General features: G+C 46.0%; 1 protein-coding gene across 1 annotated transcript in view; it reads left to right on the top strand.

Annotated features, from left to right (window-relative positions):
- The window catches only part of LOC309566038 (serine/threonine-protein kinase Nek11-like), a gene marked incomplete at both ends in the record, with an annotated part of 283,675 nt that overhangs the window by 209,987 nt on the left and 59,450 nt on the right, over nucleotides 1-14,238 (top strand). Inside the window, 2 exons of the mRNA XM_082271061.1 lie at nucleotides 10,311-10,357; nucleotides 12,237-12,308. Of these exons, the coding sequence (XP_082127187.1) occupies nucleotides 10,311-10,357; nucleotides 12,237-12,308 (119 nt within the window). The remainder of the gene's footprint in view (nucleotides 1-10,310; nucleotides 10,358-12,236; nucleotides 12,309-14,238) is intronic.

Raw genomic sequence — 14,238 nt, 5'->3', positions numbered from 1 at the left:
ACCCCCCAGTACACAAAGCTCACCCCTCCTCCCATTCCCCCCAGTACAGAGCTCCCCCACCTCTAGCCCCCCCAAAGAACAGAGGTTCCCCCTCCTTCCCAGTAAAGAGATCACTCACCCCATAGCACCCCCAATACACAGAGTTCCCCTACCTTCCAGCATGCTACCAATATATAGATCTCCCCCAAACATCTAGCACCCCCAACACACAGATCTCTCCCCATGTTCCAGAACCCCCCTAATACGCAGATCTCCCCTCACCTCCTAACACCTCCTGATACACAGAGCTCCCCTAAACTGCTAGCACCCCCTAATATACAGAACACCACCCCTCCAATACACAGAGCTCCCCCACCCCCTAGTAACCCCTCCAATACACAGAGACTCCCCTACCTCCTAGTACCCCCCAATACATAGAGATCCCCCACCTCCTAGTACCCTCAAAATACACAGAGTTCTCCCACCTTCCAGCATCACCCAATACATCTCCCCCAAACTTCTAGCACCGCCCAATACACAGATCTCTCCCCATGTCCCAGCACTCCCTAATACACAGATCTCCCCCCCCACCTCCTAGTACCCCCCAATTCACAGAGCTCCCCCACCCCCTACTAACCCCACCAATACACTGAGGCTCCACTACCTCCTAGTACCTCCCAATACACAGAGCTCCCCCCACCTCCTAGTACCCCAAAAATACACAGAACTCCCCAAAACACCCAGCGCCCCCTACTTTACAGAACAACCCTCCCCCACTTCCTAGACCCCCCCCCCAATACACAGAGCCACCCCACCTGCTAGTAACTCTGCCAATACACAGAGACTCCCCTACCTCCTAGTACCCTCTTAATACACAGAGCTCCCCCCACCTCCTAATAACCCCCCACCAAATACACAGAGCTCTCCACTTCTAGGACCCCCAAAATACACAGAGCTGCCCCACCTTCCAGCATCCCTCAATACATCTCCTCCAAAAATCTAGCACCGCCCACTATACAGATCTCCCCTCATGTCCCAGCATCCTCTAATACACAGATCTTCCCCCACCTCCTAACCCCTCCTGATACACAGAGCTCCCCCAAACTCCTAGCACCCCCCAATACACAGAGTTCCCCCCACCTTCTAGTAACCATCCCAATACCCAGAGCTCCCCCCACCTCCTAGTGCCCCCCAAAACACTGAGCTCACCCCACCTCCTAGTAACCCCCCCCCCCCCCAATACATAGAGTTCCTCCCACCTCCTAGCTCCCCAATACACAATCTCCCCCCACCTCCTAGCCCTTAATACACTATCTCCCGCCTCCTTCCACGGCTGCCCAGTACAGAACTACTGCAGCATGTACTGATCCATAAGGGAGGTGTGCTGGCCGCAGAGAAGAGAGAAGACGGTGTCGCCGGCCTGTAGGGCGCAGGTATTTTGGAGATTGGTTTGGAGTGTTTCGATTTGAATAGTCCCAGTGTCTTGTCCTTTGGCTTTCCTTGGCTGATCTATTAGTGAGATTCGTACGCCTGTTTTGACCACCTTCTGGTAAGCAGTGTGTGAGACTATCACGATTGGGTGTATACTCCTCCTGATTTTACCACTGGTATCTGGGACTTTGCTCTGGCTCTCCCCTCTTCAATACCTTTATATTGGACAAATATTTGGACTGTATTACAATATATTGACGTTTATATTCATTTAACATCTTCATTTTTGGCGCTGCTTTTACCTTTTAAATATATGTACTGATCCATGCCTAGCTTCTTAACAGCTGCTCCTCTTGAACTGAGGGAGCGCTGTCCCTTGATGCTCGCTGTACCATATGTAAACACAGAATCAGTGCAGGAAGCCACTTCTGTGTTTACAAAGTGACAGTGGACGGCGGGGAGCAGAGGGTTAGTGCTTGAGTACCGCCGTACTCCGGACGAAAAAAAATTACTGCTGGCAGGAGTGGCACTGCAGTCACACCTGCCTGTCAGTGAGAGCAGAGAGAGGGGAGCTCCCAGAGCTCCCCTTCCACTGCACAAATAGATAGCACCCAGGGTAGGTGCCCCTTCTGCCCCTGCTTCCTCCCGTCCCTGAGTATAGGTGGACCCTGTTCTGGTTCTAGGCTGCTACCTCTCTGATAAGAAAGTTGTCTCCAGACAGTAAAATCTTGGATGTGGTACAAAAGTACATCAAGCTGCATGTAGTACCATCAGGAGATGCCAATCTTCATCAAGCCTTACCATAGATCCCTTTGTGCATTCTGTCGTAATTTTATTAACATCAACTGCTCAAGCCCTGAAGAAGGGGAAGGCTTTCCCCCTGAAACATGTTGACTGTATTTGATGCTCTTAACCATTACAAATTAAATATTGAGCCTTTGTACCAGGCGCTCCTCAGTACGCATCCAACAAAGATGCAACAAAAAGTAAAAGGAAACCTATTACTTTGAGTGTTGTCTTCAAAAGAGGATACAGAGGGCGTGGAAACACAGAGGATTCACTGTTTGCCTTTACAGCCCAATTCTAGGCTATTTAAAAAAAATAAAAAATAAAAAAAATATTGCCCTCTATTAGTTAAAATAAAAAACAAATTCAAAAAACAGTTTTTGTCGCAATGCTCACCTTCTCACTGGTGCTGTCCTCTACAGACTCACCATTCTGAGGTCCATCACTGGATCTCTACCGGGCCCAGGGTCATCCACCCCACTTTCTGTAAGCCCACGACCCAATGATGAGAAACTGTGCCTCCCTCTTTGCTGCTAATGCATGCCATAGAATGGGTGAACCACCCTGTGCCCATTCTCTGCCCACTTGCTTTGGCTGTCCATGGTTGCAGGGCCGTCTTTAATATTGATGGGACCCTGGGCAAATATTTTCTGGGGCCCTCCAAAATGCACTTATCAACTGTTTGCAGGCAGTGCCGGCTCAAGAGGCAGCTGCTTTGGGCTTGGGGCAGCTTCCCCTTTTGCCCTGTGTTAAAGACGGCCCTGCGTGGTTGGCATGAAGTTTGCACATGCATGGCCGATTGCTCGCTTTCTAGCAGCTAGAAGGTAGTTGCGCAGTGAGTGGGCATGTTGGAGCACAGTGCCAGCCACTGTTCTAGACTGTGCGGTTAGGGAGTGCCCCCCCCCACTACTGAGCCCAGGATGAGTCCCCCCCCCTACTGAACCCTTTTCCCAGCCATGGCCCAGGGTGTCCTGGACACAACCCAGAGAGTGCTTAGAAATGCTGGCCCTGGCTCACAGGAGAATACTGCAGAAAAGGTTATTATATAAGTGCAATACTCTACAGCATTCAGGACTGCCTTCCTCCGAGAACAGTAAGAGAAGAAGAGGACTCCCGTTATCATCGGACCAGACCAAAGACACTTTTTCTTGCTTCTCTGTGATCTGCTAACCCAAGGGTAAGTGACTCAAAGTATGGAAGCCAGAAGATTAACATTGCAGCCAGGCAATGAATATTTCAGAGGGAGGCCAGCAATGGCATTCCCAGTATTCCTTACAAGACAAGTTTATTTGAATTTTTTTGAGGGACTCTAGTTTTTATCCAGTAACACTTGGGGGTCTTTTGGCAAAAATGATCAGAACGGAGCCTGCAGACAGCAGTATTCATTATCACCCTTCCTCTGTCCCCCCTTCTGTCTTTCCTCCAATGTCTGCAGGTACGTTATATGGCCAAAGTTATGTGGTCATTCCTCCAAATTACTGAGTAAGATCTTTCTTATAAAGGATTCTATTAATGCTACACCATGCAAAGGCATTTTAGACCCCTGGTCAGTTGGTCACACTTAGAGCATATATGAAGGCATATACACTGGGGAAATCAATCCAGGAATTGCAAGGTATGGAAAACCGCAGATGAGGTATGCCGCCCCCGCTGGGAAAAAACTGTGATTATCGCTAGCAGCCATAGCAACCGCTTGTGATATTCAAAAGTGAATTCCGCAGGCTGGTTGTACCCAAGTTGATCGATCGATCAACTTGATACATTCAGCCTGCCCATCAATGTTTCGTATCTTGGCTGGTTCCTGCTGAACCAGATGAGATTTGAACTGTGTATGGCTGGCCTAGGACTCAATACTTTATTTGGCATCAACCCAACTAGTCCAGATCGTATAATATTTCTTGGGGCAGTTGCAGCTGGCGTTGGTAATTTTGTACAAAGGATTACCTCATTACCTGCAGCCTTCCACCTGGACTAGTGTTCATGGTTTAGTTTATTTCTTTCACACTTCTCTTACATTTTCTTCTGTGCTGTCCATCAACATTCTCTCTTTATGATGTTTTTTTTCCTCCTATTTTTTTTTTTTTGTATGGACCTCGCTGAGAGAAATATCAAATGTGCTATAAGTACAATTTAGGTTGGCTGTGGGGAGCCCAAACATGGACTTCTGAAGGATCTGTAAGGCTCCGTTCACATGTAGGCGTTTTGGGGCGTTTTTGGGGCGTTTTTCTGCTCTAGGATCAGCTCTCAAAACGCCCAACAAGACAAATCCTATTCATTTCAATGGCCCCTGTTCACATCTGAGCGTTTTGAAGCTGTATACAAAACGCCCAACGCTCAAAAAAGTACATGAGCTTCTTTTTGGGCAGATTACAGGCGTTTTCCATTGATCTCTATTGAATCTAAAAACGCCTGCACAAAAATCGCGGTAAAAATCGCGGTAAAATCGCGGTAAAAAACGCCGCAAAAATCGCGGTAAAATCGCGGTAAAAAAACGCGCGAAAAACGCTACGCTCAGGTGTGAATGTAGCTTAATAGCCGTGCTCTCTAGGAGTTTAATGGAATGTGTCTCCAGCTATGACTGGCTCCTGAAGCATGTCTCGTCTAGAACAATTTTTATATCATGTTTGCAGTCTTCCTGTTACATATTTTCAGTCTCTGACAACTTTCTGTAGCATTCCATTCACTGAATATCATGTGCTACCCTTTGGTGATGTCAGGGGTCACACTATGAAGTACGTTGACCACCACTGGTTTTCGACAATTGTGTGCTTTCAACCTTGTGGTAACAGTTTGTTGAGCACCCTTTTCTGTTTCAGCATGACTATGCCCCCCTGTGTACAAAGCCAGCTCCAAAAAGACATGTTAGAAGGTTACATGCTGCTGAAAGCCCCTAATGCTTGTCTTCTGCTCCAGGAAAGCTCATCCTCACTCACTGGGTCATATCCAATGAGGATACAAAGCCGCACATTGATGACATCATCTGTTAATCTTTATTTAGTCAAGCTGGATTCCTAGACATTTCCCTCCTCAAGGTCACACCACACTAACGCGTTTCACCCTGATTAGCCTTATTCATAGGGGTAGCTCTGCGACAAGCCCAATCCAGGTGATATAAATCCATAAAGACATGGTTTGATGAGCTTGGTGTGGAAGAATTTAAGTGGCCTGCACAGAGCCCTGACCTCAACACTACTGAACACGTTTGGGATAAATTGGAATACCAATGGTGAGCCAGGTCTTCTCATCCAACGTCAATACCTGATCTCACAATTCATTAGGCTTATTCATAGAGGTAGCTCTACAACTAAGCCTAATACAGGTGAACCAAATTAATGAAGACATGGTTTGCTGATTTGGTGTGAAAGAATTCAAGTGACCTGCACGAGCTCTGATCTCAACCCTTCTGAACACCTTTGGGATAAATTGACGTGGTCTACACCGAGCCTCGACCTCAACCCTTCTTAACACCTTTGGGATGAGCTGCAGTGGTCTACACTGAGCCTCAACCTCAACCCTTCTAAACACTTTTGGGATGAGCTGCAGTGGTCTACACTGAGCCTCAACCTCAACCCTACTTAACACCTTTGGGATGAGCTGCAGTAGTCTACACTGAGCCTCGACCTCAACCCTACTGAACACCTTTGGGATGAGCTGCAGTGGTCTACACCGAGCCTCGACCTCAACCCTTCTGAACACCTTTGGGATGAGCTGCAGTGGTCTACACCGAGCCTCGACCTCAACCCTTCTAAACACCTTTGGGATGAGCTGCAGTGGTCTACACCGAGCCTCGACCTCAACCCTTCTAAACACCTTTGGGATGAGCTGCAGTGGTCTACACCGAGCCTCGACCTCAACCCTTCTGAACACCTTTGGGATGAGCTGCAGTGGTCTACACCGAGCCTCGACATCAACCATTCTTAACACCTTTGGGATGAGCTGCAGTGGTCTACACCGAGCCTCGACCTCAACCCTTCTGAACACCTTTGGGATGAGCTGCAGTGGTCTACACCGAGCCTCGACCTCAACCCTTCTTAACACCTTTGGGATGAGCTGCAGTGGTCTACACTGAGCCTTGACCTCAACCCTACTGAACACCTTTGGGAAGAACTGGAGTGGATAACACTGAACCTTGACCTCAACCCTTCTTAATACCTTTGGGATGAACTGCAGTGGTCTACACCGAGCCTTGACATCAACCCCACTGAACATCTTTGGGATGAACTGCAGTGGTCTACACCGAGCCTTGACATCAACCCCACTGAACACCTTTGGGATGAACTGGGACATCGATTATGAATCAGGTCTTCTCATCCAACATTAGTACCTGACCTCACAAATGTTCTTTTGGCTGAATGGACACAAATTCCAACAGATACACTCTGAAATCTTGTGGAAAGCCTTCCCAGAAGAGTGGTTATAGTCTCAAGGAGGGGACCAACCTCATAGTAATGCCTGTGGTTATGGAATGAGATGTCCAACAAGCTGCTATAGATGTGATGGACATACTGTAGTGTATTGCCATATAAGCCAGTGGGATCTGGTAGAGGAACATTTCACCTTTGTCCCCATACTTCACTTTAGGTTGTGAGTCTCCTCTAGTTAGTGTGTGATATAATAAGATGAGACAGACGACCATTACGGCCTGTCAGGATCTTCCTGTGATAACGCAACTTTCTGCAAACAGCACAGGAAACCAGAAACATCTCACCAATATAGAGTCATTTATTATTGATAAGTAATAATGTAGCAAAGCAAACAGAATTCTCTATCGGTAGAGTGCTACCGGCCTCTGCACCGTACAGCATTAGAGCCACGCTGCATTCTGCAGCAAGAAAACCCCAATTTAATTGCACAGCCTGGAGCAGCACTATATCAAATCTCCAGGTTGGGAGGGGGGAGAGGAGAATTCATTTTCTTATCAACAGAAAAAAAAATCTTGTTTGTTCAGCCAGTGATGAGTGCTGGGAGATTTGCCATCTTGTGCGGAGAAGGTAAAAAGAGAACCTGTCAGCACAATGTTAACTGGCAAAGCTGAAGCTTTTATCTAATGCTGGAAATAGGAGAGAACAAAAGGGGGGGGGGGGGCGGGGGGGGGGGGGGCTTGGAGGACGCATTAGTGTGAACTGAGCCTAAATTTGAAAGTTATTTTCAGTAGTTACGATATGATTGTAAATAATAAAATTTTGAAAAAGAGAGGATGAGATTTTACAGGTGCTATTTAAAGCGAAGTTCCAGCTACAGAATCATTTTTTTTTTCTTATAAATACTTCCCAAAGAGTGATCCCCCGCAATTCATACATCCGCTAATCCGGTTTTAGACAGTTTAATAATGGATTGGCAATCATAAAATCTTACTTTATAAAAAGTTTGCTGAGCGCCGCCATCTTTCTCCTGGTCACCCAAGCCACAGTATGCAAATGTCTAAATGTCTGCCCTGCTTCCTGGTTCAAGATGGAGGGGGCCGATGAATGCAACGCGAAATCTCGCGCATGCCCAGTACAATGCGATCGGCATAGTAAGGGTTTTCATAGGGATGGTTGGGCTCCGCCTATCATCGCGTCATTTCCTGTTTGCAAATAACGCGATGAGAGGAGCGGCCGGCCACCTACGTCACTGCCCATTGCCTCCTGGGAGGGATGAGTAAGAGCTCCCAGGACGCATTGCAGGACAGGAAGTGACAGCGCGGGCCGTGGCCACAGAGGGAGGAAGTTGAAGGAAAGGTGAGTATTTTTTCTTCTGAAACAAGGTAAGTAAAAAAAAAAAAAAAATTGGGAATATCCAATTCTTTTTCAGGTGACAATAAGCAAGCGGATGGCACAAAATCTAATGTAAATTAAAGCCGGAACTCCGCTTTAAAGCGGTTGTGAACGGCGAACGTTGCAAAACAAAAAAACCTGCAGCGCAATGGCATAATGTACTAACACCAGGGCAGGCCCAATAAATTGTGCTGCCTGGGTCCAAGAATAAAATGCTGCCCCCCCCAAAAAAAAAAACCTCCCCCAACAAAAGACCCCCACATCCATTATTTTATTGGTAGTATCTCAGACGGATGAGGGTGTTAAGAATTGCCAACATCCCTTGTTGCTAAGTATAAATAATAAAGAAACCTCCTCTTAGGTTGGGATTTTAAGGGCAATAATTAATTGAATTAAACAACATGATTTATATAAAATATTCATTTATTAATTCATTGTTAAAAACACATATACATACACCATAAATTAATGAGTGATATTATAAAATTGATTATAGCTACTAGGATTGTTGTATTGATTTTACCCCAACCAAGTCTGAACATGGAAAGGGGGTGATGGAAATTTGTACCTGATGATTCACAGAAGAAGAGGGTGTCCAACGCGTTTCAAATTTTTAACACACGATTTTCTTCCTCAGGGACAGAATCCCAACTTCTGCAGTATATTAGAAATAATTTTCTTACTATACAAAAAATCAAATCAAAAATAATAACTTTTCATTTGCATTTACATAATTTCCCAAAAAAAGAAAAAAAAAAACAAATTACAAAAATTTATTTTTGTAATTTTTTTTTTCGCTCAATCAGGAGCGGCTACGCACGAAGGATTCTTTGTCTTAGGTTGGGTCTAGTGGTTTTGGCCCTGCAGGACCATACATACTGCTGGCATATACTCTGTTGTTGATACTTGGATCATTGTTCATTTCGTCGACTAAAACCGACTAAAACGTTTTCGGCTACTAAATTAACACAATTTTAGTCGACTAAAATACGACTAAAACTAAAACAATTCAGATGACTAAAATACGACTAAAACTAAAATGGCATTTTAGTCTTAAGACTAAAATACGACTAAAACTAAAATGGCATTTTAGTCAAAAGACTATAACTAAAACTAAATTGAAATTTGCTGCCAAAATTAACACTGGTGCATGCTCAAAGCATAAATAATAACATATTAGATTTTTCACTCTAGGACCAGCAGTAGTATATAATGAGTTTGGAAATTGTGGAGAAATGCTAAAATAATGCATATTAAATTACAATTGAACTACACCCATTCGAATATAGATGACTAAAATGAGTTTTAGTCGACTAAAATGTACTGGAGTTTTAGTCGACTAAAATGTACTGGAGTTTTAGTCGACTAAATACGACTAAAACTAAAACACTTGCAGAAGACTAAAATGGGACTAAAACTAAAATGCCATTTTAGTCCTAAGACTAAGACTAAAACTAAATTGAAATTTGCTGCCAAAATTAACACTGACTTGGATCCTGTGGAAGGATTTATCTATCCAAATAGTGTCACCAGGTCAAGGGTGTCGTCTGGTATCTTAGTGAAGGTGATCCCCTTAGTGAGTTGCCTATATACTGGTTTGATAAAACCCCCTGATAAATGACAATAAACTAAATTGGATATCTACTCCTCCTTCTACCAGCGATACCAAGTACCTTACCTACATTATACCTAGATATATATTCTGAGTATATGAAAGTGGCTGCTCCATCCATATATTGTCCCGACGCCCGCCCTGGGAGACGATATGCCTGGTGCATGATTTTATGGGAAAAAAGTATTCTTGAAGGTCTCTCTGGCCCTGATGAAGCCTCTGGCGAAACATGTCGGCTCTTTGAGGCCCTACTTTTTACAATCGCTATGAGACACATTGTTTGCTAATTTTGTATCTTGTATCAGTGTCCCTTGAGGGAACACGACAATTTTTATATGTAAATTTGTATGCATACACATTTCCTTTTTATCTTTAGGATTTAATAACATATGCTTTTAGTCACAAGAATGTTGCATTTGTGACCATCCCTCCTGCAGTGGCCTTTAAAGTCCCGTTTTTTTTCTTCGTTTTTTGATTCTTGTCTGATGTCATTGTGCACACCATGATCACGTGAGGGACGTTCCCTGGAGGGTACACTCTCTGGCTATGTGATTGGCCGAAGCTGCGATATCGTCCCTCCCACGCATGCACACGGGAGCACAAAGCTCTGAAGTCCTGGCAAAGTATGCTGGACCTTCAGAACGCATGCTCAGTGATGTCACTGGCTGCATGCATGGTGAATATCTCCTAAACGGTGCTCCTACAGGTAAGTCTTATTATAGGCCTTATTTTTGGCTTACCTGTAGGTAAAAATGACCAACTGGTTTACCACTGCTTTAAGGCCACCAAAAAGGTAAGTATTAAAATGTATATATTTTATTTATACAAAAATTTAAATCCATAAACATATAGATAATATTCATATATACAATTGAACAATGTGTTATTACATTATACATTACAAAAAAGGGTACTTTTGTCCTCTACGTGTTTCACTAAATTGGCTTTTTCAGGAAGTATCAAAGTGCTACATTACAACTATGTAACGAGATATAATTCTAATTAGGAAAAATACATAGAGTAATCAGTCTATATAATGTATCAAGTTCACATCACATACAGGGGCTCCCAGAGATTTCACCTAGATAGGACCAAAGGCCAGAGACAGAAGGAGGGGGGACAATCACAGATGACCAAAGGGCACGAGAGGCACCCCAAAGTCCAAAGTCAGACCCCCACTATACCCACACCCAGAGCTTTTTTTCTCAGAAAATAGGTGCAGAAACTCCCCCCTTCTTGTGAGTCACTTCTTGTCTCCACCCTCCACCCACTTCTGAGCACCGTCTCTTGGCTCCACCCCCTGCCCACCTCCCAGTACCGCCCCCTTTAGAGAATACAGTAAAAAGTATACTTAATTTAGATGGATAACAAGAAAAGCATTAAAATAGATCCCCTGCAGTCAGCAGTAATTGACCCCCCCCCCCCAGCAACAGTAGATCCCCCCCAGCAACAATGGACCTCCACAATAAATTATCATTTCAGCAACGAAAGAGGCTGGGCAGCAACAACAGATCTACGAGCAGCCATCATCAATGGACTCTCCAGCAGCCACCAAATGTAGACCCCTCCTTTAACAGTAGATTCAGCCCGGCAACAATTGACACCCCCTAGCAATATAAGCCCCCCCTAGCAACAATAGACCACCACAAAAACAGATTCCCCACCAGCAACAATAGACCCCACCAGCAACAATAGATAATCACAAAAAATAGATCCCCTCCAGCAAGAATAGATTCCCCAGCAACAATAGATTCAGTAGCAACAATAGATTCCCCAGCAACAATACATTCCCCAGCAGCCAGCATCAATAGACCTCCCCAGCATCAATAGATCATCACAAAAAATAGATCCCCTCCAGCAACAATAGATTCCCCAGGAGCCAGCATCAATAGACCCCCCAGCACACCACAACACCCCTTGCAATTACATCCATTCAGTGCTGGAGGTGTTCCCCCTGCCCACACCCATTGTAAATGATCATTTGCATCTCTGTTTCCACCATGTAATCTCATAATCTGCCTGATTGGAATACAATTGTATTCATGAAAAAATTGTCTCAATGCTGCCAACTGATGCAAAACAATCATTAAAACCCGCCCTGGCCAATCCACTCATGGTGGCCATATGTGCCTCAATGCTGTGAGATTCCATCAAAATGATCAAATCCACAATCAAATAGACATTACCATCTAAATTTAATGAAGCATATTTTCTTTAAAATAATCCCTGGTGATCCTGCATGAAGGTCCTTATTCAGGCACTTCCTGTTATGGCGGTGGCAACAATCTACCAGCTGTGCTCCTATGTTGTCACCATGTCACATGGTAGAGACCACGGCGAGTGTCCGTATCCACACGCACCACACAGGCATGGTCCAAAGTTGTCTTTATTATGAAGTAAGTGAGTGAGTAACAATGTGCAGCTGACTCTGGAGCCAGTGCATGTAGACAGGAAGTGGTGGGAAGAGGTTGCAGGAGATCAGCAGCACTGATACCTCAAAGGGATGGAGAAAAGGTGAGACGGTATTTGAATTCATAAAATGTACATTTGTTACATTGGATTTTTGCTAATTAAATGACATTTGGTTATCAGATTTAAGGAACCCCTCTGCTGTCCCTACAGATGTCTCCAGAGATGAGGAGGAGAGCGAGGAGGAGGAGAGCGAGGAGGAGGAGAGCGAGGAGGAGGAGGAGAGCGGCGCTGGTTCAGTATTGACTCTCTCGTTACCTCTGTCAGAGCAGCAGGTGAGGACCAACATCAGAAAAGCAAGTCTCTGATTGGAGGGATCTGTGAATTGTGAGATCTACAATCCTCTGGAGGCTTTAGACTGGGAAGAATATTGCCTGGATATCTGATACATTATGTGTGCTATGGAAGCCATACACATTTCCACTTTCACATCTGAGCCCCCCCCCCCCTTCATATCATAGCCCCCCATCACATCAGAGCCCCCCCCCCCCTACACAGCATAGCTCCGCTTTACATCAGAACCCCCTCTTCACATCAGAGCCCCTCCTTTACATCAGAGCTCCCCTTCATAAAAGAACCCCTTTCACATCAGAGCCCCTCATCACATCAGAGCCCCCTCTTTTATATCACAGCTCCCCCCTTCACATCAGAGCTCCCCCTTCCCATCAGAGCCCCCCTTCCCATCAGAGCCTCCCCTGCACATCAGAGCCCCCCTGCACATCAGAGCCCCCCTTCACATCAGAGCCCCCCTTCACATCAGACCCACTCTTCACATCAGAGCCCCCCTTTACATCAGAGCCCCCTTCCCATCAGAGCCTCCCCAGCACATCAGAGCCCCCTTCACATCAGAGCCTCCCCTGCACATCAGAGCCCCCCTTAACATCAGAGCCCCCCTTCACATCAGAGCCTCCCCTGCACATCAGAGCCCCCCTTAACATCAGAGCCCCCCTTCACATCAGACCCACCTCTTCACATCAGAGCCCCCTTCCCATCAGAGCCTCCCCTGCACATCAGAGCCCCCCTTCACATCAGAGCCCCCCTTCACATCAGAGCCCCCCTTAACATCAGAGCCCCCCTTCACATCAGAGCCTCCCCTGCACATCAGAGCCCCCCTTAACATCAGAGCCCCCCTTCACATCAGACCCACCTCTTCACATCAGAGCCCCCTTCCCATCAGAGCCTCCCCTTTACATCAGAGCCCCCTTCACATCAGAGCCTCCCCTTCACATCAGGGCCCCCCTTCACATCAGAGCCACCTCTTCACATCCGAGCCCCCCTTCACATCAGAGCCTCCCCTTCACATCAGAGCCACCCTTCACATCAGAGCCCCCTTCCCATCAGAGCCTCCCCTGCACATCAGAGCCCCCCTTCACAACAGAGCCCCCCCCCTTCACATCAGAGCCTCCCCTTCACATCAGGGCCCCCCTTCGCATCAGAGCCCCCCTCACATCAGAGACCCCCCTTCATATAAGAACCCCCTTCACATCCGAGCCCCCTCTTTTATATCAGAGCTCCCCCCCTTCACATCAGAGCCCCCCCTTCACATCAGAGCTCCCTCCTTCACATCAGAGCTCCCCCCTTCCCATCAGAGCTTCCCGCTTCACACCAGAGCTCCCCTCACATCAGAGCCCCCCTTCACATCAGGGCCCCCTTCACATCAGAGCCCCCTTTTCACGTAAGAACCCACTTCACACCAGAGCCTCCTCTCACATTAGAGCCCCCCATCACATCAGACCTCATTTCTCACATCAGAGCCCCCTCTTTTATACCCTTCACATCAGAACGCCCCTCATATCAGAACCTTCCTTTACATCAGGGCCTCCTTTCACATCAGAGCCCCCTTTCACGTCAAAGCCCCCACACGGGGTGGTAGTTTGAAGACCCCTTTTTAGATGATGAGGTTAGATATTGGAAACAGAGCTACAATCGATACCTTATGATTGTAAGTTACAATTGACTATCGATCAATATCCACTTCCCCATTGTGTGGCATATCGATCAATTGGGTTGACTATAAATCAATTGAAAAACAATTGATCACTTATTGAAGTGTATAGTCACCATTATGTGGATGTAGTGAGTGTGTGAGTACTAAACACCTAGCTTTTCGGACAATAATTGATATCGGCTTTGTATTGCGTGCCATCCTGGGTTGCCATGGTGACACAGGTAAAGACATCAGGAATATCCATTGTTGCTGGTAAA

Source organism: Pelophylax lessonae, assembly GCF_965119305.1.
Source record: "Pelophylax lessonae genome assembly, chromosome: 10".
Taxonomy (NCBI): Eukaryota; Metazoa; Chordata; class Amphibia; order Anura; family Ranidae; genus Pelophylax; species Pelophylax lessonae.
The sequence above is the reverse complement of the archived record's forward strand: the minus strand, read 5'-3'. Positions and strand labels throughout refer to the sequence as shown.